This window comes from Electrophorus electricus, chromosome 21 (assembly GCF_041902795.1).
Source record: "Electrophorus electricus isolate QZ-2024a chromosome 21, ASM4190279v1, whole genome shotgun sequence".
NCBI lineage: Eukaryota > Metazoa > Chordata > Actinopteri > Gymnotiformes > Gymnotidae > Electrophorus > Electrophorus electricus.
In genome coordinates, this window is record NC_137517.1 from 13,100,001 (window position 1) to 13,122,082 (window position 22,082).

Sequence of the window (22,082 nt, forward strand, 5' to 3'; positions counted from 1 at the left end):
CGCCGTCTGTACGCTAATACACCGTTAGATGATCAACACATAGTCCACCCCTCCCCAACTGAATCTCCATAGTCAGACATAGACATTGAGAGGATGCTCTCAATAGTGCAGGTGTAGAAGTTCCGCAGCACCTTGGAGGGCAGTCTGAACTCCAGGGTACCTGAACCTGTCAACTCTTTCCCCCATGGTTCCGGCGATCTGAACAGGTTGATAATGCCGCTCCTGCTTTTTGCTGCAGTCCACAATCAGCTCCTTTGTCTTGCGGACGTTGAGGAGTAGATTATTTTTGCTGGCACCAGTTCTCTAGGTGCTTAACCTACTCCAGTACTGAGGATGAGTGTGGATGAAACACAGTTGCCTACCCTTACTGATTGTGTTCTATCTGTTAGGAAGTTGGAGATCCAGTCTCACAGGGATGGATGTAGTCCCAGGTCCTCCAACTTGGTAGTGAGTATGGAGGGGATAATGGTGTTAAATGCTGAACTATAAGCATTTTAACATAGTTACCCCTCTCTTTGTCCAGGTGGGTCAGTGTGCTGCGGAGCATATTTGCAATTGCATCATCAGTGCAGCGGTTGTGACGGTATGCAAACTGCAATGGGTCAATGGCTGGCAGTGAAGAGGTGATGAAGTGACCTCCCTCTGAACCAGAGTTTCCAGTTTCAGCCTTTGTTTATATTTTGGTATGAGGAAGATGGCAGCATGGTCTGACATACCAAATAGTGGATGAGCTTGCGACTTGCATCTTTGTATTGGGTGTAGCAGTGGTCTAGTATCCTATTGCCTCTTGTGGGGCAGGTTATGTGCTGATAAATGTTTGGCAATGCATGTTTGAGGTTAGTGCTGTTAAAATCCCTAACCACAATAAGTGCAGTGTCCCGGTGATTTAACTGAAACTGTTTAAGAGCCTCAAGGAGTTGTCACAGTGCGATGTCCGTGTTAGCCTGAGCTGGAATGTACACGGTATTGACGATGATCAGAGTGAACTCACGAGGAAGGTAAAAAGGACTGGGTGAGCAAGACCGGGCGAGAGTAACAACATTATCGTTATCACACCAGCCATTGTTTACCATCATGCACACATCACCGCCTCTCGACTTCCCCGATTCTGCTATTCTGTCCATGCGGCGCACCGAGAAAAACTCGGCCAGGTAGATGGCATGGCTCGGTACCGCTGGGTCTCAGTGAGGCAGAGGAGATTGCAGTCCCGAATGTCCCTCTGGAACTTTATCCTGGCCCAGAGGTTGTCGAGCTTGTTATCCAGAGACTGGACATTGGCTAGCAGGATGCTAGGTAAGGGAGCTCAGTGTGCCCGAGGCCTCAGCCTGTTCCTTACACCGGCTCCGTTTCCTCACGGCCATTTCTTTGTGTTGCGTCCTTTGTTTTCCCTTAGGATCTCACTCTGCCAACTTAGGTCTGAGGTTAGAAATGGTTTGAGGTGAGTATTTTGTAAACTGAAAGAAACAAGAGTGTTTCTGTCATAAGAGATGCGCATCATAGTAAAAAGAAAAGATAAGAAGGCAAGAATTTCGGAGAAAGTACAAAGTACGGTCGGAGGAGTGGTGCCAGCAGTCGACCTCTCTGGCGTCATCTTTATCTTTTCACTAGATAAAATGATAAAACATGTAAACCCAGCAAAAGCACAGGATAATGTCATAACATCAGGAAACCGATATCAGGAGGAATGATGCAGTGAAGTTAATAAAGGCTCAACCAATAACTTTGTTCAATGTGCTTTGTGAGGTACTGGGCAGTGAACATGTGCAACATTTGCTTCGTGCTGAAGTGAGATGTTATCAAGGGGAAAAGTGCTCACAAGGCTCTTTGCACTGCATCTGAGCTACACGTGTTTATGCAAGAACAACAATCTCCCTTTGTGAGTGTATTTGGACACTCAGTATGGCAGGAAAAATTAGTCTATCTCGTTGATAGTTTCTCCTGTTTTGATGAGCTTAACATTGAACGCAGGGCCTCTCTGACACTTTTTGAAGTGTGTGACATAATCAGGGCCATCGGGAACCCCTTCACCTTTCACCTCATAGGAATGACTGAGGATCTGATCTGTGCTGAATAAGAGAAGCTGCTCCAGTTATCATCTGATGAGATACTGATGTCAGAATTCAAACAGATGTAATTGTAGAACTTCTGGATCCAAAGACAGAGTGAATTTTCAACCTTCTCATTAAAAGCTGTGCAGGTTTTGATGTTCTTCGCTAGTGGGGTTGATACTTTCTGTTGTGAGAATAACCTCTCTGCTCTCACCACAATCAAGACTGAGTACCATAACAAAATGGAGGCAGAGTCAGATCTGTGTTTGAAGACCACTGCCCTCATCCTGGACATCGTACAGCTTTACTCAGCTAAACTCCTCAACCCTCTTACTGAAATGGTAAGTGATCACCGTCTGTGTATCTGTGGGATGATTTATAGGAGACACTTGGTCTAAAATGTTTGAGAACTACTGATTTAGATAAACAAAATATCTCTATTCTCTTTATCTACCTGTCTCTACTGTTCTTTCTGAAATCCACACACAGACAAAACACAAAATGTGCTTATTCCTTATTACAACACACCACTATTAATTTAACTGCATTGAACAGACATGTTAAATTGATCGGTTAATTATGCATCAAGATGGTGATTTCTGTTCTCTCTCTTGTATAACACACACACACACACACACACACACACACACACACACACACACACACACACACACACACACACACACGCACACACACACACACGCACACATACACACGCACACATACACACGCACGCTTTTAATTCAGAGCAAGTTCAAATTGCTTCTTTGTTAACTCCACCCCTGCCTAAGTTTGGAAACAGTCCCACAAGTCAACAGGCAAACAATAGATTAATAGTCAAACAGAATTACGATAATTTGATCAAAGACGCTACCAGACACGGATTCAGTTGGTAAAGTTATGGAGGAGAGACAGAAGGGTGAGTTAAATTTTATAAAGGAGTTCCATATTCCCTTGGAGGAAACTGAACAAAACTGTTAGTTTGTGTAACAGAGATAAAGAAGCAGTGTGATGATATTGTGCAGAGATTAAGTGCAGGCAGTTCACACTGAGCAGTGGGGAGTGATGTCCACACAAACCCCAGAAGAGGAGAAAGCCCTGGATATACTGGCTCATCAGTGTCTCTTAGGATAAGAGGAGGAACTGATGTGTGTGGAGAAGAATGTCCATCTCCATCCCCTCAGCCTGTCTCTCCACAGTACCCTTCACCTGCTCTAGTCCTGCTGCATCTGCTGGGCCTCTCAGGCAGGACCACAGTCAAAAAGGCAAACAGTGTAAATAGACAAAGGTCAGCACTAGGAAGACCAAAGAGGGGAAACAAGTATGACAGGAAGTGCAGACGTGACACATACAAGAGGGGTCACATCACGGTCACTTTTACAGGAAGTGAGTTGTTATTCACGACTGTAAATCACTGTCCTACCACCAGCTGAGTTCCTGCGTCAGTGATACCTGATTGCTGTCCCATGGTGTGGGTGATAAGAGAATGTGGTTAGTTGTGATTGGTCAGTGATGGTAAACCACCTGGTCTTGGTGAAGATAAGACTGAAGTCAGGGTCTGGAGGTGGAGGGTTTAGGGGGAGAGTTGGAGTGGAGCTGGAGCAGAGCTGGTGGACTGAGCAGTGAGGTTTGGAGAAACCTCTACCTGGGGCTTTCTCTCTCTACTTCTCTCTCTCGCTCACTCTTTCTTTACCTCTCTCTTACTTTATATCCATCTATTGGGTAACATTCAGGTAGTATGACATAATGTAAATGCTTAAGTAACTTTATAAAGTTAGTTATACATATTCTCATCAATTAAACTGTGCTACACAATAGAATTTACTCTAATACCTTTGTAATTATAATTCAGTCAGATAAATGTATTATATTTTACACGTCTTAAATGTTGGTCTACACCTGTTTCCATCGCTGGTTGTAGGTAAGCAGGGCAGGGGTAAGTGAACACTGTAACAAGTGAAAGAGTTATAATGTCAATGTGTGTAAGAGAGAAATATACACTTACAGTGTGTGTGTGTGTGTGTGTGTGTGTGTGTGTGTGTGTGTGTGTGTGTGTGTGTGTGTAAGAATGAGAGAGAGAGAGAAAGAGAGAGAGAGAGAGAGAGAGAGAGAGAGAAGTGTGTGATAGGTTTTTTGTGGTGCATTTGTTGAGCACTGCCTGTACTCAGAGGAAAGGCAGCACAAAGACACTTAAGAAGCACTTTAGGATTAATGATTTGGTCAGCTAACACCTTGCATAGTGATTAGGGTACAGGATACAGAGGGGTTTAAGGAACACTCACAAATTAACAAAGTACCTTATGATGGAGATCATGATGTACTAACACCAGTGCAGTAATGTGTTTATGAATGAAAATACTCACACAGCTTTTCTGGATGCTGTAACCAATGGAAGCAGTCTCAGTAGACATTCCTCTGATGGGTCATATTTACTCAGGTCAAACTCATCCAGCTCCTCTTCTGAGTTCAGCAACACAAACACCAGAGCTGACCACTGAGCTGGAGAGAGACTGGCTCCATGGAGACAATGGTCACCTCCTCTGCTCAGGTATGTCTGGACTTCCAGTACTAGAGAATGATCCTTTAGTTCACTCAGACAGTGGAACAGATTGATGGATTTCTCTGGAGAGGGATTCTCCCTGATCTTCTCCTTGATGTAGTTGACTGTTTCCTCTTTGCTGTGAGAGCTTCTTTTCCTCTGTGTCAGTAGGCCTCATAAGAGAGTCTGATTGGACTCCAGTGAGAGACCCAGAAGGAAGCGGAGGAAAAGGTCCAGATGTTCGTTCTCACTCTGTAAGGCCTTGTCCACTGCATTCATAAGGAAGTCAGACATGGTTGATCTTTTAAAGAGACCTTTCTTTTGCTGTTTCAACACATTTTTTCTTTTTGGAGATGAAGGAGAGATATGCATATAAAGCAGCCAGAAACTCCTGAATGCTCAGATGCACAAAGCTGAACACCTTCCCCAGGTGAAGCCCAGACTCCTCTCTGAAGATTTGGGTACACACTCCTGAGTACAGTGACACTACTTTGACATCAATGCCACACTCTCTTAGGTCTTCCTCATAGAAGATCAGGTTGCCCTTTTCCAGCTGTTGGAAAGCCAGTTTTCCAAGTGCCAGAATTGTCTTTTTAGTCTGTTGAGGATCAGTGTCAGTGTTTCCATGGTACTTTCTATCCTTGTGTTTGATCTGAAAGATCAGAAAGTGTGTGAACATTTGAGTCAGAGTCTTGGGGATCTCTCCACTCTCTGCTTCACCCAACATTCTCTCTAGAACAGTGGCTGCAATCCAACAGAAGACTGGAATGTGACACATGATGTAGAGGCTTCTTGATGACTTCATGTGTGTGATGATTTTGTTGGCCAGGCTCTGATCACTGATTCTCTTCCTGAAGTACTCCTCTTTCTGAGGGTCACTGAACCCTCGTACCTCTGTTACCTGATCAACACACTCAGGAGGGATCTGATTGGCTGCTGCAGGTCGAGAGGTTATCCAGAAGAGAGCAGAGGGAAGCAGATTCCCCTTGATGAGGTTTGTCAGCAGCACATACACCGAGGTCGACTCTGTTACATTCCACAAGTTCTCATTGTTCTGGAAATCTAGAGGAAGTCGACACTCATCCAGACCATCAAAGATGAAAATGACTTTGTAAGCATCACAGTGTATTAATTGTAATTGTTTTGTTTCTGGGAAAAAGTGATGAAGCAGATCCATCAGACTGAACATTTTCTCCTTCATCAAATTCAGCTCCCTAAAAGGAAGTGGAAATATGAAGAGGACGTCCTGATTTGCTCTTCCTTCAGCCCAGTCCAGAATGAACTTCTGAACAGAGACCGTTTTCCCAATTCCAGCAACTCCTTTAGTCAGCACTCTTCTGATGGGTTTGTCTTTAAAGAGGTCATTGCATTTGATGGGTGTCTCCTGTGTTGCTGGTCTCCTGGATGCTGTCTCAATCTGTCTCACCTCGTGTTCATTATTGACCTCCCCACTCCCTCCCTCTGTGATGTAGAGCTCTGTGTAGATCTCATTCAGAAGAGTTGAGCTTCCTTGTTGGGAAATTCCTTCATTAATTCTTTTAAATGTATCCATTAGTTTGTGTTTGAGATTTCGTTGATATTCAGAGAATAGCTCTAATAAACAGAAGAACATGATCACAAATATTTTATTTTCTTGTTATCTTTGATGTTGAAGTTTATCAAAACCATTTATCAAAACCATGAAACACTTTGCACAAACACAGAGGACAAAATTTAGTTATAGTGATACTGTCATCATAAAGCCATGATCCAGAGCTCTTACTGGTCTGTAGTGTTTTAGCGAGGTCTATCTGGTTCATGTTCCCCAGCACATGCAGTGTGATCTTCAGCGCCCCCTCTCTGGCACTGCTCTGATCCTCCTCATCCTCCATCTCTCTCTCAGAGCATGCTGGGTAATCTGGACTCAGCAGCTTCTTAAACTTCTTCAGCTCCTTCTTCACCGGAGAGACGACTTTGTGCTCCAGCTCCTGGTTAGGAATAAACAGCAACAGACAATCAAAAAAACACCACCATGTTACAGAGAGAGATCACTACATGATTTTGTTTCATGATGGAGAACATTCTGGCAGTGTTTGGGTAGTTACTTAAAAAAAGTAATGCATTACTCATCACTTATCTAAAATTGTAATGGGATTACTGTACTCATTACTTAATGGAAAAAGTAATCTTATTACTTCTGTTACATCCTAAAACCCAAATATACTAGAAATCACCCCCACACTTACATACCTTGAATATGGACTCCAATTGTTTTCTGTAGGTGAGTTCTGCTTTTTCTCTTTGTACACTGTGGACAAACACAACAGACCTTTATGGAGGAATATGTAGCACATTCATACCTGCACAACACATGATTATACAGACAAGTAGATATTATACAAGATTATATATTATCAACACTTGTGTTTCTGCATTTCATAATAGATCTGTGATGCTGCCTGGTGTGCGGCAGCAGAAAGGATCAGGATGCAGGTGTGAGTGTAGAAACTCAAAAAGGCATTTAATAGAAAGTGAAAGTAAAGCAAATGTGCTAAACACACTCAGCCACAAGAAAACAAAGGTCAACAAACAAGAACAGGAAGACAGGAAACAGGAGAAGTATATACATGGAGGAATCTGGGAAGAGAACAATGCAGAGACTAAGGACAAGTGGCTGAAATGGCAGGTGGAGTTAGGTCAGAAAGTGGCAGGAATGGTGGGTGGAGTTAGGCTGAAAAGTGGCAGGAATGGTGGGAGGAGTTAGGCTGGGGAGTGGCAGGAATGGTGGGAGGAGTTAGGCTGGGGAGTGGCAGGAATGGTGGGAGGAGTTAGGCTGGGGAGTGGCAGGAATGGTGGGTGGAGTTAGGCTGGAGAGTAGCAGGAATGGTAGGTGGAATTAGGCTGGGGAGTGGCAGGAATGGTGGGTGGAGTTAGGCTGGGCAGTGGCAGGAATGGTGGGAGGAGTTAGGCTGGAAAGTGGCCGGAATGGTGGGAGGAGTTAGGCTGGGGCTTTGGCAGGAATGGTGGGTGGAGTTAGGCTGGGGAGTGGCAGGAATGGTGGGAGGAGCAGGGAGAAGGACAACACACAGATGCAACAATAAACAAAGGACGACACGGGAAAGCAAAACAGACAAAAGGGCTCCTTTACAAGATGATTTGTTAGAAAATAAGTACATTTTATTTATAGAGCACATTTACCACAACAGCAATGATCAAAGTGCTGTGGAAAGTTAGGAAAAATATCTTAACAAAAACCTGTGAAATGTAAAACAAAAGGAAATGTGCCATCAAACATAAACACGGACAGAGAAATGAAAATGTCAGAGTAAAAAGAAGTGTTTGAAATCTGCACAAGAGGGAGCAGAGCTGATATTCAGAGAAGGACTGTTCCACAGCCTCAGTGCTGCAACTGAACAGACACAGTCACACTTCAGCTTCAGTCGAGACTGTGGAACAGACACAGTCACACTTCAGCTTCAGTCGAGACTGTGGAACAGACACAGTCACACTTCAGCTTCAGTCAAGACTGTGGAACAGACACAGTCACACTTCAGCTTCAGCCGAGATTTTAGAACAGCCAACAGCTGATCTGAACAACTCTGAGTGCCAGTGAGTAGATGACTTGTTCCTAAGCATGAACAAAGAATTTGATTTTGGGAAATTTCTCTGAACTTGTAAAAATTATTCCTAATAACAGAATTGATTTGCTGATCAAATCTGAGCTCTGGATCAAAGATAACACCAAGATTTTTGTATTTCTAGGAATAATACAAGCAGATTAATCAACTGTTACACAAGTGTTAACCCCTCACTATCTATGTTTACATGTACACCCATGATCTTATATTAGTCTACAACTGTCTTACTTAGATATGATCATGTTAATATTACAGTCTGATTGTTATAGTGTGACATAGTGTCTTAGTTGACCTAAGCTTAGGCTGATTAAAACACGTGTTCTAGAATAATATTAGCCAGACTATGTGCACATGTAAACACACACTGATCCACGGACTAAACATTTGTGCTACATTTCTGGCAAAGCCTGATAAACATATTATACATATATTGTACATACATTGTTTTATATATATATATATATATATATATATATATATATATATATATATATATATATATATATATATATATATATATATATATAGAGAGAGAGAGAGAGAGAGAGAGAGAGAGAGAGAGAGAGAGAGAGAGAGCGAGAGAGAGAGAGAGAGAGAGAGAGAGAGAGATATTTCCTTATGTACCCCTGTTTTTTTCCCTCAGTTTGGACAGAGCACTCTCAAACCATTTCACTGCGAGTTATCTATGTACATGACAAATAAACCAAACTTGAAACTTAAACTGTAATCAAGAGAGTTTGTTTTTGTCTTGTCATTAAAAGAGGAGCTCAGCAATGTTCAGTAACAGCATTACTACTGTAACTAAATCCAGCTCATCTACCTACAGCTTGATCCTGCCCCAACTCCTCTTCTTAAGTGTTCTTCTGCTATTTCTCCCATGTCTTCTCATTAATGCTTCCCTTCGGATTCTGTCCCTACAGCTCTCAAAACCTCAGCTTTAACTGCCATTCTTTATAAAACAGGACTAAATGCTGCACTACTTGATAATTACTGACCCATTTCCAGTCTCCCCTGTCTAATCAGGGTTCCAGCCTCTCAACTGCAATCTTTCTTAAATACTCAGGATCTATTTGAACCTTTCCAATCTGACTTCCATACTATGCACAACACTGAGAGAGCCCTGTTACATGGTTTCAATGATCCCCTTCTCTCTACTGACTCTGGTGCCCTGTGTGTTCTCCTCCTTCTAGATCTTCTAGATAGAAGTGCTGTGTTTGACACAATTAAACCATAACATACTTATCAGCTGCCTCTCAGACATTGGGATTACTAATACAGTTCTTGAATGGTTTATCTCCTATATCTCTAATAGATCACATTTTGTCACACTTGGTAAACACAAATCACACACTGTTATCGTTACCCAAGATGTTCTCTAGGGATCGGTGCCTGGTCCTCTCCTATTTAATCGATATGTTGCCCCTTGGTCAGATTATCCGCAGGCATGGTCTCCGTTTCCACTGTTATGCTGATGACACTCAGATTTATAGTAACACCAAAGGTAACACTACCTTACCACTTCCTGCTTTACTCTCTTGTATCAAAGATCTCAAACAGTGGATGAACATAAACTTCCTAGAGTTAAATCCTTACAAAATAAAATTTTAGTTATTGCTTCTAAATCCATAATCGCTAAATTAACTGATTTTAAACTCAGTCTAGATGGGTCTTGGTCAAATCATCAACTGCATTTTGGAACTTTGGTGTACTCCTTACTCTTTCAACCCCACATCATGTCAATGGTTAAAAATGCCTTTTTTTTTACAGTCACAATATCAGTAGACTTAGGCCCATGCTCTCCAGACAAGGTGCTGAAACTCTGGTTCATGCTTTCATCACATCCCATCTTGATTACTGCAACTCTCTCTTCATTTACATCCCAGAATTCTCTTAGATGTTAAAAAATGTCAGCCCACAACACCCCAATTCTACATCAGTTACACTGGCTCCCTGTCCCTCAACACATTCAGTATAAACTCGTCCTGCTTACATTCAAAGCTCTGCATGGTCTTGCACCTCCCTACTTAGCTGAACTCCTACATCCATACTGCTCCACCCATACACTTAGGTCTTCTGATGCAGGTCTTCTCTCTATCCATAAGTTAAGATTGGTCTCTGTAGGGGCAGATATTTTAGTGTCATGGCCTCAAAACTAAAACTATGGATGAACTGATGGAGCTCATGAAGGGCTTCATAATGAGCTGAGTGAGTTTGATCAGGTGGGATTGGGAGTGAGGAACACTGTCCTAAACCAGGAGATCATCAACTCTCATCAGAACACTCTCCCTCTCTGAAGTGTAAGTGGAGGACTCCATCTTACCTGAGCTCAGGAGAACAGTCACATTCCCTACATCATCCTTACCTGAGCTCAGTAGAACAGTCACATTCCCTACATCATGCTTACCTCAGCTCAGTAGAACAATCACATTCCCTACATCATCCTTACCTGAGCTCAGTAGAACAGTCACATTCCCTACTTCATCCTTGCCTGAGCTCAGTAGAACAATCACATTCCCTACATCATCCTTACCTGAGCTCAGTAGGACACACTCCCTCTCTGAACTGACGTTTAGGGTCCATCGACTTGTCACTCTTCATGGACACACAGCTGGGTTCCGGGGAGTCTGATCTCTTACCCTGCATCAGACTAACATACACAATTAAAAACATATTGTTTTAATGCCAAAATACTAATGTGTGTATAAATGGTGCAAATATAAATTAATATGTATTTATCTCTATCGATGGTCTATCAAGACCATCACCTCTCATCAGAACACGTTCCCTCTCTGAAGTGTAAGTAGAGGACTCCATCTTACCTGAGCTCTGGAGAACAGTCACATTCCCTACATCATCTTTACCTGAGCTCAGAAGGATACACTCCCTCTCTGAAGTGTAAGCGGAGGACTCACTCTTACCTGAGCTCAGTAGAACAGTCACATTCCCTACGTCATCCTTACCTGAGTTCAGTAGGATACACTCCCTCTCTGAACTGTAATGGAATGTCCATTGACTGGTCACTCTTCATGGATACACTGCTGGGTTCCGGGGAGTCTGATCTCTTACCCTGAATCAGACAAACATACACAATTAAAAAGATATTATTTTAAGGCCAAAATACTAATGTGTGTATAAATGGTGCAAATATAAATTAATATGTATTTATGTCTATCGTTGCGATTTTTATTGAATGTTTTTTAAAGAATTCATACAAAGATGTTGAAAACACTAAATTCATTATTATGTTTCTTGTTATTTACTAAGTGATCTTCAAGTTGACCAGAGTTATACCAGAGAGCAACTTTACATTACATTAAGCTGGTCTTAAACTTTCTGAAGTTTATACTTATCTTTCATCTTTGTATTATGCATTGTGTCTCTGTCTCAGTAGAGACAACTGTTTCTGGCAGTATCTGATTTAAGATTGTTACCTGCTGGTACTATTCAAGGGTTTTGTGAATGGATATCAAAGCACTTTTAAGAGGTCTGTGTGGCTAAGAACATCTACTAAATGCAATAAATATAGATTTATTCAGATATCCCAAGTAAATAAGTGCACAAACCTATGCACTGCAAGTATGTTTATTTATGTTCTCTCACCTGTCTCTTTTCTGTGTGTGCTGTTCCCCAGAGACACGTATTTTGGAGGTCATGTCTCCTCCTACAGATTATAGCTGTACACCTGCAAACACGCACATGCAGATTAATAATCAGAACGCATATTCAATTACAATATTTACATTTACTGTATATGGCAGACACCCTTGTCCAGAGAGACTTACAGAAGTGATTTGTTGTGTCGCTACAAAAAAACATAAATAAAGCACCTTTGTAAGTCGCTCAGGATAAGAGTGTCTGCTAAATTTTATAAATGCAAATGTAAACATCCTCATGTGAGCACAGAGAGGTTAGTGTCAAGATCACTACCAGGCTAAAGCCCTGGCTAAACTGCAAAAGAGGGCAGTAAAGATGTGTTTTTATAATAAGTGCATACTCCAAATCACTGTCACACAAATAAACAGCGCAGAACTTCATAAATTATTAGCTAGATTTACATGCGCACCGTTGGTACAATACTAGTCTGACACTGTTAGTTGAACTAACACACGATCGTATAAAATCACTGTCTTAGCCAGTTCAAAACACGTAGCCGAGTTGGACGTGTAAACACGTTCTGTCAGATCTACTGGTTCACAGCCCGAAATGCAGCCAAGATCTCCGTTTATCGAGTCACGACCAAGACATTCACGCGCTTTAATCAATCACGAAAAAGACATTCACGCGCTTTAATCAATCACGACCAAGACATTCACGCGTTTTAACGAAGCACGACCAAGACATTCACGCTTCAGCTCGGAATGCACCTATAAGCGAGACATTACAGTATTTTCTCGCTTAATGTTCTCAAAAGAGAAACAGAGTCATTCATGTTTTTGAAGAGCTTTGGTGTAGACAGGCACCTTTACTAACTTTATAAGTACAAAATATAGTTTATTAAAATGAGCAAATAATGCATAAAGTTTAAAACGTAATCTTACAGCACTAAAACAAACTCAAAAACGTGGGTGTAGTGAACAGTATCAGTCCAAAGTGGAAAAGAAGACAGAGGCAGGAAAAATGTGTTCTATAAGGGCATAGTGGGTCACAGACTAACTCAATCACTGTCATACAAAGAAACAGTGTCGAAATATCACTTAATAATATTACTAATAAATATTATAAATATTACTTCTTTAGTTACACTGACATGCACACTATTGGTACAATACTAACCTCACACTGTCAGTCTAATTACGACATGATCGTGTAAACAGCACGGTCTTAGCCTGATAAAACAACTAGTCTACATCTAGTTGGACACCTAAACACTTACTGTTAGATCTACTGGCTCACAGTCCGAGACATTTGTGACACTTCCTGCAGTACAACGCCTGTTCTATTTGCGCAGTTTGTTTCTGCGTAGAGGACAAAATATAAATATATTAAGTATATAGTGCGTTTATTAGTACTTTTTATACAGTTCATGTAAACATATTGATTCGGACCAGTTTCTCAGATGAGCCTAGAACGACTTTAGTTTGGTTATTCTGAATCAGACGACCTCTGTTCTATTGCTGCATTTCGCGTAAACGAAGACACCTACTGCAACAGAATAGCGGCTAAAAGCTTTACGTTTTCAGACATTAACCTGTTAATATTAAATTCTGTTAATATTAAATTTAAGAACTTGTTCTTTGAGTAGTATAAGTTCATATAATTCTTGATTGACAGCTCAGATTCAGATACTCACCGGCTTTCTTTTCTAAAGATATTTGCATTCCGCTTCTTAAAATGGAGCACAAAAATTTCACTTTCGCGTTAAACCGGACTGAACCGGTTTTGTCAAGGATAATTGTTTTTTAGGGGCCGGACTGCTGTGACCAGTCACAACACTTTATCCAACCTTCTGCGGGAGAGAGAAATCAGAGCTACAGTATAGAACTGTATTTAAATAACACAGAATAGCGTAGAACAGTGACAGTAAATTACCAATGGATTTTGACTGTGGGAGAATTTTGTTTGTCATGGAGCTTATACAGCACAGCTGTTCTGAGCAGACGTTTACTTAGGTTTTCACACACACACTCACACACACACACACACACACACACACACACACACACACACACACACACACACACACACACACACACACACACACACACACACACACAGAGAGAGACAGGTTATTAGTTTGTGTGTAATACCTATTCTGTGCTCACAAACTCTATATAAAATGACTATTTTTTGTCATTAAGTTTCGTTTCTAGCATACACTCGCCTGAGATGACAGTTCAAACCATTTTGAGTGTTTGAATTAACCATTTTAAAATGGTATCTTGGGTCTCTCCTCTGCTGATCGCCATGTCCAGAGCATATGCCCAGTGATGTAGTGGTATAAGACAGTATGTGAACGTTTAGTTTGTGCCAAGACATGTATCTGAGAAGAAGACGAGCCAAAGACGTTAATCAGGCAGATCTATTTACTAGTAGGTAACATCTAAGGTCAAGGTTATGATGGAGCTGTAGACATAAGTGAATGTTTTAAGGGACTTCAGACAAAAATTCTGAATGAAAGGTCAAAACACGACAAGGGACATAATCTGCATTAATTGGCAAAAGCGCAAAATCAAACATCTGTTTTGTTTTTTGTTTTTTTCACACAGTATTGACGTGTAACTCGCAGCATTCACGGATCTCCTTTGCTCGCATGCAAAATCTACATGTGCTCACTCATATTTGCTCTGCTCTCGCTTACATTTACTTTGCTCTGCTACAAAACTGCTTGCACGTGTTTAGATATATCCTGCTCTTACACAAACTTGCTCTTCTGCACACACAAACACATACTGTACTCTCGCGAATGTTTTTGTGTTCTTGCGCACAAGAACACAATTCTTTAATTTCATTATTATTAACTGTGAATGAAAAGGAAAGTCATTCATGATCATGATACAAATGTTATTATAAAACAGTTAGAACTTTAAAATAATTGCGGCACTTTCATATACATAATATTATGTGCCATTTCACAAAACAAATATGAATGTATTTAACACATATTGTTCTTATACTGTATAATATGTATGACTCGGGAATTTGCTCAAATAGATAAAGAAATAATATGATTTGAACTTACAGTAATATGCTCTGCTATATAAAGGAAAATTACCAATCTGCTACCATTTAGTGTTAGTAACCAACTTTGGTAGAGCACAAATTCACTCATTAGCCACATTATTTACCACTAATATCTGTAGTTCTGAAATTGACCACCTTGTGGTTTCCGTTACGTCTCCTTCCTGATCAGGTTTATCAGAGGCATGACAATGGTTTTACTGCTTGATAAAAGTCAGACACTTAAAGTCAAATTGCCACTGCTGGCGTTACTGCGTCAGTGAACTGTTCCACTAAGACGCATTAATGTAATTATGACATCACAACCTAAGGAAAGTGTAAGTTATTTAAAAGCGTTCCAACACACTAAATACCTACATGATTTTCTGAAGGAGGACAAGGTGATTTTCAAGGTATAGTCCGACCAGAATTATTGGATATTCTAATAGTTTTCAGCAATAGTATCAATATTACTTGCATGATTTATTATATCATTAAATTAAGTGCGCCGTTAATTATAGAAATATCTAAAATATTTTATATTATCCGTGTATCCCCTGGATTCAGGAACGATCGTGAAAGGCCAAATTAAATCAATAGAGAAACATGATGAGTTTTTCTCAACATGGGAAATTGTTGACCAGGAACAAAACGTGGACACTAAAAGAAATGACGCAGGTATGCAATTTTACTGCCAAGCTGAAAATATAATATTTGTCTGTCTGAACATCAATCCGATCTGTTTGCTCTTTTTTTTAATCCAGACGATATCCGAGCTGCAGAAGGACAACTTTAACCTGCGCATGCGTATATGCTTCCTCAAGCATGAGGGCGGCTCGCAGAAGTGCAGCAGTTGTACAGAACAGATTTACAACGCGGCAGAGGAGCGTTTCCCAGTGGCGACGCAGCAAAACTTAGACGTGAGGAGACCCGAGTCTAGTTTTTGTAATCAGAGCCGGTTAATTGAGAGGACGAGACTGGGGACACTTGTTAATCACACTCCGCACCTAGATAAAGGGAGGGCGCTAAAAAATCTAAATACAACTTGAAAAGGCAATAAATTGACCTTCTCAAATGCATAAATTATTCTGCCCAAGCCTCTTTATTCTCTTCCTTTTTAGAATAGTTTTAACTGCTACTGCAGTAGCAGGACCAGACACGTGTCTTGAATTGAATTATTTCTTCATTTCACGTAATGCTCTTCATCCACCTGTCAGGAGCTGAGCAGGTGCAGAGAGGAACTGGAGAAGATGGAAGCGCTTTTCCATCAAGAGAAGACGCTCCGCCTACAGCTAGAGAACCAGCTACAAGCCTACACATTACAAGACCCGCCCTCTGAGGATCAGAGCCAATCAGAGGAAACCATTGAAGAGCTGCACAGGTCGGTACAGGCCTATATTTAATTCTGATAAGAAACATTGTTCATGGAAGATTTCCCAGTTAGAAACTCGGGCTGTTTCTCCAGGACAACCACATCAAAACAACAAAATTATTTGACATATTTCCATTTTAAATGCTAATTTCTGACCACTTAAGTTAAACCTTAGGGCCTTCATTAAACAATAATAATCCTTAGCTAGTAAATTGCTGTACTTTAATTATAGAAGAAATTATCCTTAGAAATGCTTTGTTTTTTATTCTTAGCAAAAGACAATTATATTATAGTACCTAGTCCTGAGCTGGCACACACCATTCTAATGTCACAGTGATTTCAGTGGAGTTTCTCCATGTAGTTCCATGTAATTGGAATGTAATTCCAAGATGAATCTGTGTGCAGAGAGTCCATCTCATAGCTCTAAATGAACATGTGAAATAAAATGTAGCCTAATCGAGTGTGTGTGTGATGGCTGTCAGGTACATAGAACAGCTGCAGGGGGAGCTCAAGGCTCAGAACACCATAATCAATCAGCTGAGGAACAGGAGCACCAATCAGAGCAGTGGACACCAGCCTGGCCACGCCCACAACTCCACACTCACCACCCTGAAAGAGGATGACATACGTGTGAGTGTGTATGTGTGTGCAGGTGCATGTTCCTGCATACATGTATGCTTATTAAACTGTTACTTTAAGACACTAAAGCTTTAATGTTTTAATTAGGCTATGAGAATACATTAAAAATTATAAATTGTATACTATATAGGGAAATCCATTTGAACTAAATGTTTAGTATATTTGTACTCTATGTATTCTCTCTCTCTCTCTATTTAGGATCTGAAGAACTTGTTGGAGTTGAAAGACTCTGAGCTGCATGAGACCAAAATCAAACATGAGGCCAGTAAAAACGACCTCCAACAGGCCCTGAAGGACAAAGAGAAACAGATTCAGGTGGGTGTCTCCAAACACATGGCAACCTACAGGTAAAAACAGGCGTCCAAAAATATGCTCTTAATACAAAAGACCTATAGAGCTCACTAAGCATATTATCTGCACATTTATTATAAACATTTTCTTGTGGTTTAAAACAAAAGTGTGAAAAGAGAAAGGACTAAAACACAGGTCGGAAAGGGAACGACACCTTTACCAGACACACTCCTCAGCTTTATACAAAATGTCTGTGAAGCTTGGAGCCTCATTTAACCCCTGCCTGAACTCTGACCCCTGCAAGAGAAGGACTCTGCACCAATATTCCTCATCACACCAGATGGGGGCAGCAGGGAGTAACACTGCAGCAGGGGGTGTGTGCATTTATGAGGGTGATTGTTGTTGTGTGTGAGCAGGGGCTGCATGACATTCTGGAAGGTCACATCCAGGATCTAGCTGAGAAAGATGCTGCGCTAGCAGAGACCACATCAGAGCTGAATAATCTGGAATCTGATGTGGGCAAACTCATTCTACAGCTTGAGAACAGAAAGCAGCAGCTCCAGGTAGCAACCCGACGTTTCATTCAGTCAGACCAGGTGCAGGGCGGAGTTTAGTGTTTTTAACATACTAAAAATACACCTGATTCACAACTCATCTGATATAATGGACCAGTACTCTAAAGATTAAGACTAGGTTTAGTCTGGATGCAAAGAATGGTTCCTTAAGTTGAATTGACTCTATTGAATCTCACACTCTGAATTTGATGTTTATTTACTTTGTTCATGTTTATATTCAGACTAAGGAGCTAAACTAAGGTTTAGAAAGGGAAGTGATGCAACTAGTGCTGTCCTAGACAATAAAATGTATAATATAATTTACCCAACATAAGACATTTCTGATTATTTCAGTATAAGGGCTCTGATCCTTGTTTGGAGTCATTATTTCTAACTACTGGTTTCTCTGTGTTTATGATTGCACACACACATACAAGGAAGAGGATCCAATTGCAAGAGGTTTTATAGTGAAATCAAACAGATCAGAGGGGTCAGGCAGGTATTCGTAGTCCTGTTGATTCAAGGTCCATAACATGGGGCAGAGTCCAGGGGTGTCCAGGGGTCAGGCAGAAGTCAAAAACCAGAAAGACAAAACCATAACTGAACCACTTGGTATGCAAAATAAGGTTGGCAATACTTCATGACGTGAGTGTGAGGGAGGGGAGCTTAAGTAAGGGAGCAGTGATGAGAGAAACAATGATCAGGTGTGTGCTAGTATTCCAGTAAACCAGATTGGAGGCGTGTGTGGGAAGAGGTAGGCGTGGCAGTGCAGGGCTGAGCGTGATTCCTGGGGTTTGTAACACTCTGTCTCTCTGTGATGATCTTAGCTCATGTCTGGGCAGCTACAGGAGAGTGTGAGAGAAAGTCAGCTCCTGAAACAACGCCTGAGATACACAGAGGCCTTCACACATCCTACATACCAGATCCAAGGTACACTCTGCACTGTGGGACTGATGGGGTCTTTCATTTTTGTCAAACTACTCTTGCTAAGTTATTTTCAAAGTGAAAAACCAAATATAGATGTAACATATATCTATAACAACCTTGTAACCTGCTGCTAAAGATTTTTCTTATTTTAATACCCTGTACATAATTGTTTGCATTATAACTATTAAAAATGCTGTTGACAAAAATATAAGAAGCTCCTGATGTGGTTTTATCAGCAGTGGAGCAGCATATGTTGGAGATTCATGAACTGAAACCAACACTGCTGGAGACTATCAGGAGGACCCAGGACCTGTACAGACATCTGCAGGCCGCTGAGCGAGGTGCAAACACCAGTTCTACAACACGGGGACACAATCCAGAATTAGCCAAGCTATCCTCATTTACTAAAAATGTTCACTTGCGGAACCTGAAAAATCACGTCTTCCATTTCCACTTGAGAGTAGATGAAGATGGTGGTGAGTGTAATGATTTAATGAAGGTGTAACAAATGACTTCAGCAGAAAGATAATGACTTAATAGAATTTGTACAGTTACACCTGCAAGGTGTTTTAAGTGGCACCATTTAATGAAAGGTTGTCAGAAAACAGATGCACATTACAGAAATGACTGGAGGTGTGGAAGGTATACTTTTAATAACCTCTTTACCGTTACACATCGTTGTTTTGTTGTTTTGTGTTGTGTATTCATGTCACATTAATGCACTCTTGTTCATCTTGCTCTCGTAGCTTCAGTAAAGAAGGACCATTCTGGGAGGAACAGTGGCAGTGTGTGCAAGAGCAGCTTCAGATCAGTGATCAAAGCGTTGATCTGCTGCTCAGATCCTGCCCAGCCCTGCCTCTCCTCCAGGGCCCATGTTCATGGCCTCCACGTCCTGGTTCCACGTGAGAACTATGACACGCTGCTGGAACAGATGTGTGAGGGGAGGGGTCTGATCAGTCGCGCGAGTGAACTGATCCAGCAACGCCTGCAGACCCACGGCCGACATCACATGCAGGTCCACGTGAGCCCAAGCACGCGACACACAGATTCAATTGGTTAATCGTCACATTTCATGGATAATTTTCACTGAGCTGATTTTCCTATTTCAAATGGACCATTTGTCACTGACTGTGAGGATTATTGAAGGATAAAGAGGCCCAGCGGAGGGCGAGTGGGAAATATTAATCCTTCATGTCTGTTTCAGCCAGTGGACCAGAACCTGCTCAGAAGCCTCTTATACATCATCAATGTCACTCAGACAACTCTAGAAGAGGCCAGTAAACTGTTGACATCTTTATCAGATGTCTCTAAAGAACAGAACCACGACAGAGTAGGAGTTATTTACCACTTTTTGCATCTTTCATAAGTACCACACCAGTAAGAAGTGAAATTCATTTAGCTGTTAGCTAAGTCTATTTACTGGAAGAACTTCATATTGGACTAAATTATGTTTTTTTGATTGACACATATGAATAATATGATTATTTTGGATTTTTGCACATTTGTAAATTATTTATTTATTTATTTTTCTTTAGTTCTGCCATCATGAAAACCTCAAAATGCAGAACAAGCTGAAGAAACCAAAACTAGAGAAATCATATAAGATGAATAAGATGCTTTCAAAGGCTGTCAAAACACTACGGCGATTCAAACGTTGAGCAACACTGACATTAAAATGATCTCCTGTGATTATTTTCTCTGTGATGGTCATATTCCACCCCTCTATCATCCATCAGTCTGTGCACCATCATACATTCACTCTTTCATTGTTGTTGTTTTTAGTAATTAAAATAAAATAAGTGTTGAAATAAAACTACATTCTGAGTATAGATTTTTTTCAAACTTATTGATGATTCTTCATTATGATTAAATTTTTTTACACCCTTACATACTAATAATTAAAAATTGGACAATTCCATGCAACATTTATTTATTAGAATGAATTTTGAATGTCCAAAAATAATAGCATTCTGCAGCAGTCAAGACAAACTTGCAAAAAGTCAGCAAGTTTATTTCTTTTAAAGATCCTTAAGAGACTCAAAATGATGCAAGTACAACAAAACTGTGCAAGTATAAAAGCAATGTAGGAAAAATAAATAAATTTAGCTAAATCAAAATAAATTCAACAATACCTCTTGATAGTTTTTTCCTCATGTGAAACGCTTCTACATCACTAAATCAGGGTTTTGTAGTCTCAAAGTTATAGCTACTATAATAGTTTGCTAAATGAGTAGAAATTAAATAATTTTCACACATCAGGGACGTTTATTGCTACGCTAAATTCAGTATCATAAGTATCAAAGTGATCACAAGTCATAGTTATAAACCACAATGAGGAAATAGTCTTTTTTATCCCTCTTACAACTGGGTTTAGGCTACAATTTATTATGTAGTGATTTAGATACAGTAAAATAAACAAGTGATAATATCAGGAGGGAAGCTTAAGCCTGACCAAGTATGTCTGGTTTAGTAAATGTGACTGTGTAGACCCGTAATATATTATTATTATTATTATTGTTATTATTAATTTAATTACCATCAAAGCAATTGCTTGGCATGTTTAAAAAGTATCTAGAATGCTAGTAAAGCTCTTCATTTGCTTGCTCACGTCTTTGCACAAAACACGTGTTCTTTTCATTCATAAAATAACAAAATATGCAAGCAAATGGATGTTACTCCTGTAGCAGGGGTGAATAAGGGACAAGACCCTCCTTTCTTAGAGTCCACAGATTCTGTTTGAAGAATGAAGAGTTAATGTCTTTGAGTGACAGCAATCCTCACCAAGGTGTGAAGGGGGAAGGGGAGGCGAAGCTATCAAATGACTTCACAACCAATGTCCAAGCACGAGCGGCGTGATTGGCAGCTGTTTCAACAAATAGAGGACGCTTAGATGAATACGCAGACACCTCACCTGCCTTATTTGTTTACCCACTACGTGAGTTTGAAATATGCGCACTGCTTTGTGTTCTAAGCCAGATGAAGTGTAGCACATGCGAGTGATGCTGTTTGGCAAAACTGATACAGTAATCCATATTGTTTTTACTTAATTTGATTACCAATACTAAGGGACATCATGGAAAGGAACAGGCTTATTTTAGCTGAAGTTTATGTGGAGTTCTTTGGGTGCAGTTATAAGATGGAAGCTGAGAGACGGTTCAGTGGCTTCTAGCATGGATTAGCTTCAATGTTTGCATTGCAAAGGACTGGATATTTCCATTCACTGCTGAAAATATTCACAATCCTCCTACAAAATGTAAGTATACATGAGAAAGCATACTATTTCTTTACAGTATTACAGCACTATCCCAGCATAATCATTTAACATAATAACAATGAAGAATTTAATATTGTCTTTTAATAAGTGCATTGTACATTGAGCATTGTTGTGATGTTTTAGCAAAAAGAATATTGCACACTCAATGTATAGTGACTGATCAC

The 22,082-nt window shown here is 40.5% G+C and overlaps 1 protein-coding gene, 1 long non-coding RNA gene and 1 pseudogene across 2 annotated transcripts in view; 1 reads left to right on the forward strand and 2 right to left on the reverse strand.

Annotated features, from left to right (window-relative positions):
* LOC145652978 (protein NLRC3-like) overlaps positions 1-6,733 on the reverse strand; it is a 7,695-nt gene extending 962 nt beyond the window's left edge. The window contains exons 1-3 of the mRNA XM_081704836.1: positions 6,725-6,733; positions 6,350-6,554; positions 1-6,180 (exon numbers count right to left, since the gene is read on the reverse strand). The exon at positions 1-6,180 is cut by the window's left edge and continues 962 nt beyond it. Of these exons, the coding sequence (XP_081560962.1) occupies positions 4,892-6,180; positions 6,350-6,554; positions 6,725-6,733 (1,503 nt within the window). The 3' untranslated portion in view covers positions 1-4,891. The remainder of the gene's footprint in view (positions 6,181-6,349; positions 6,555-6,724) is intronic.
* LOC145652840 (NACHT, LRR and PYD domains-containing protein 12-like) overlaps positions 1-22,082 on the forward strand; it is a 362,627-nt pseudogene that overhangs the window by 275,526 nt on the left and 65,019 nt on the right.
* On the reverse strand, positions 6,816-11,276 carry LOC145652963 (uncharacterized). Its single transcript, XR_014119254.1, has 3 exons — positions 11,165-11,276; positions 10,735-10,851; positions 6,816-6,874 (listed from the first exon to the last, which is right to left on the reverse strand). It is a non-coding gene; the product is annotated as an uncharacterized LOC145652963 (long non-coding RNA).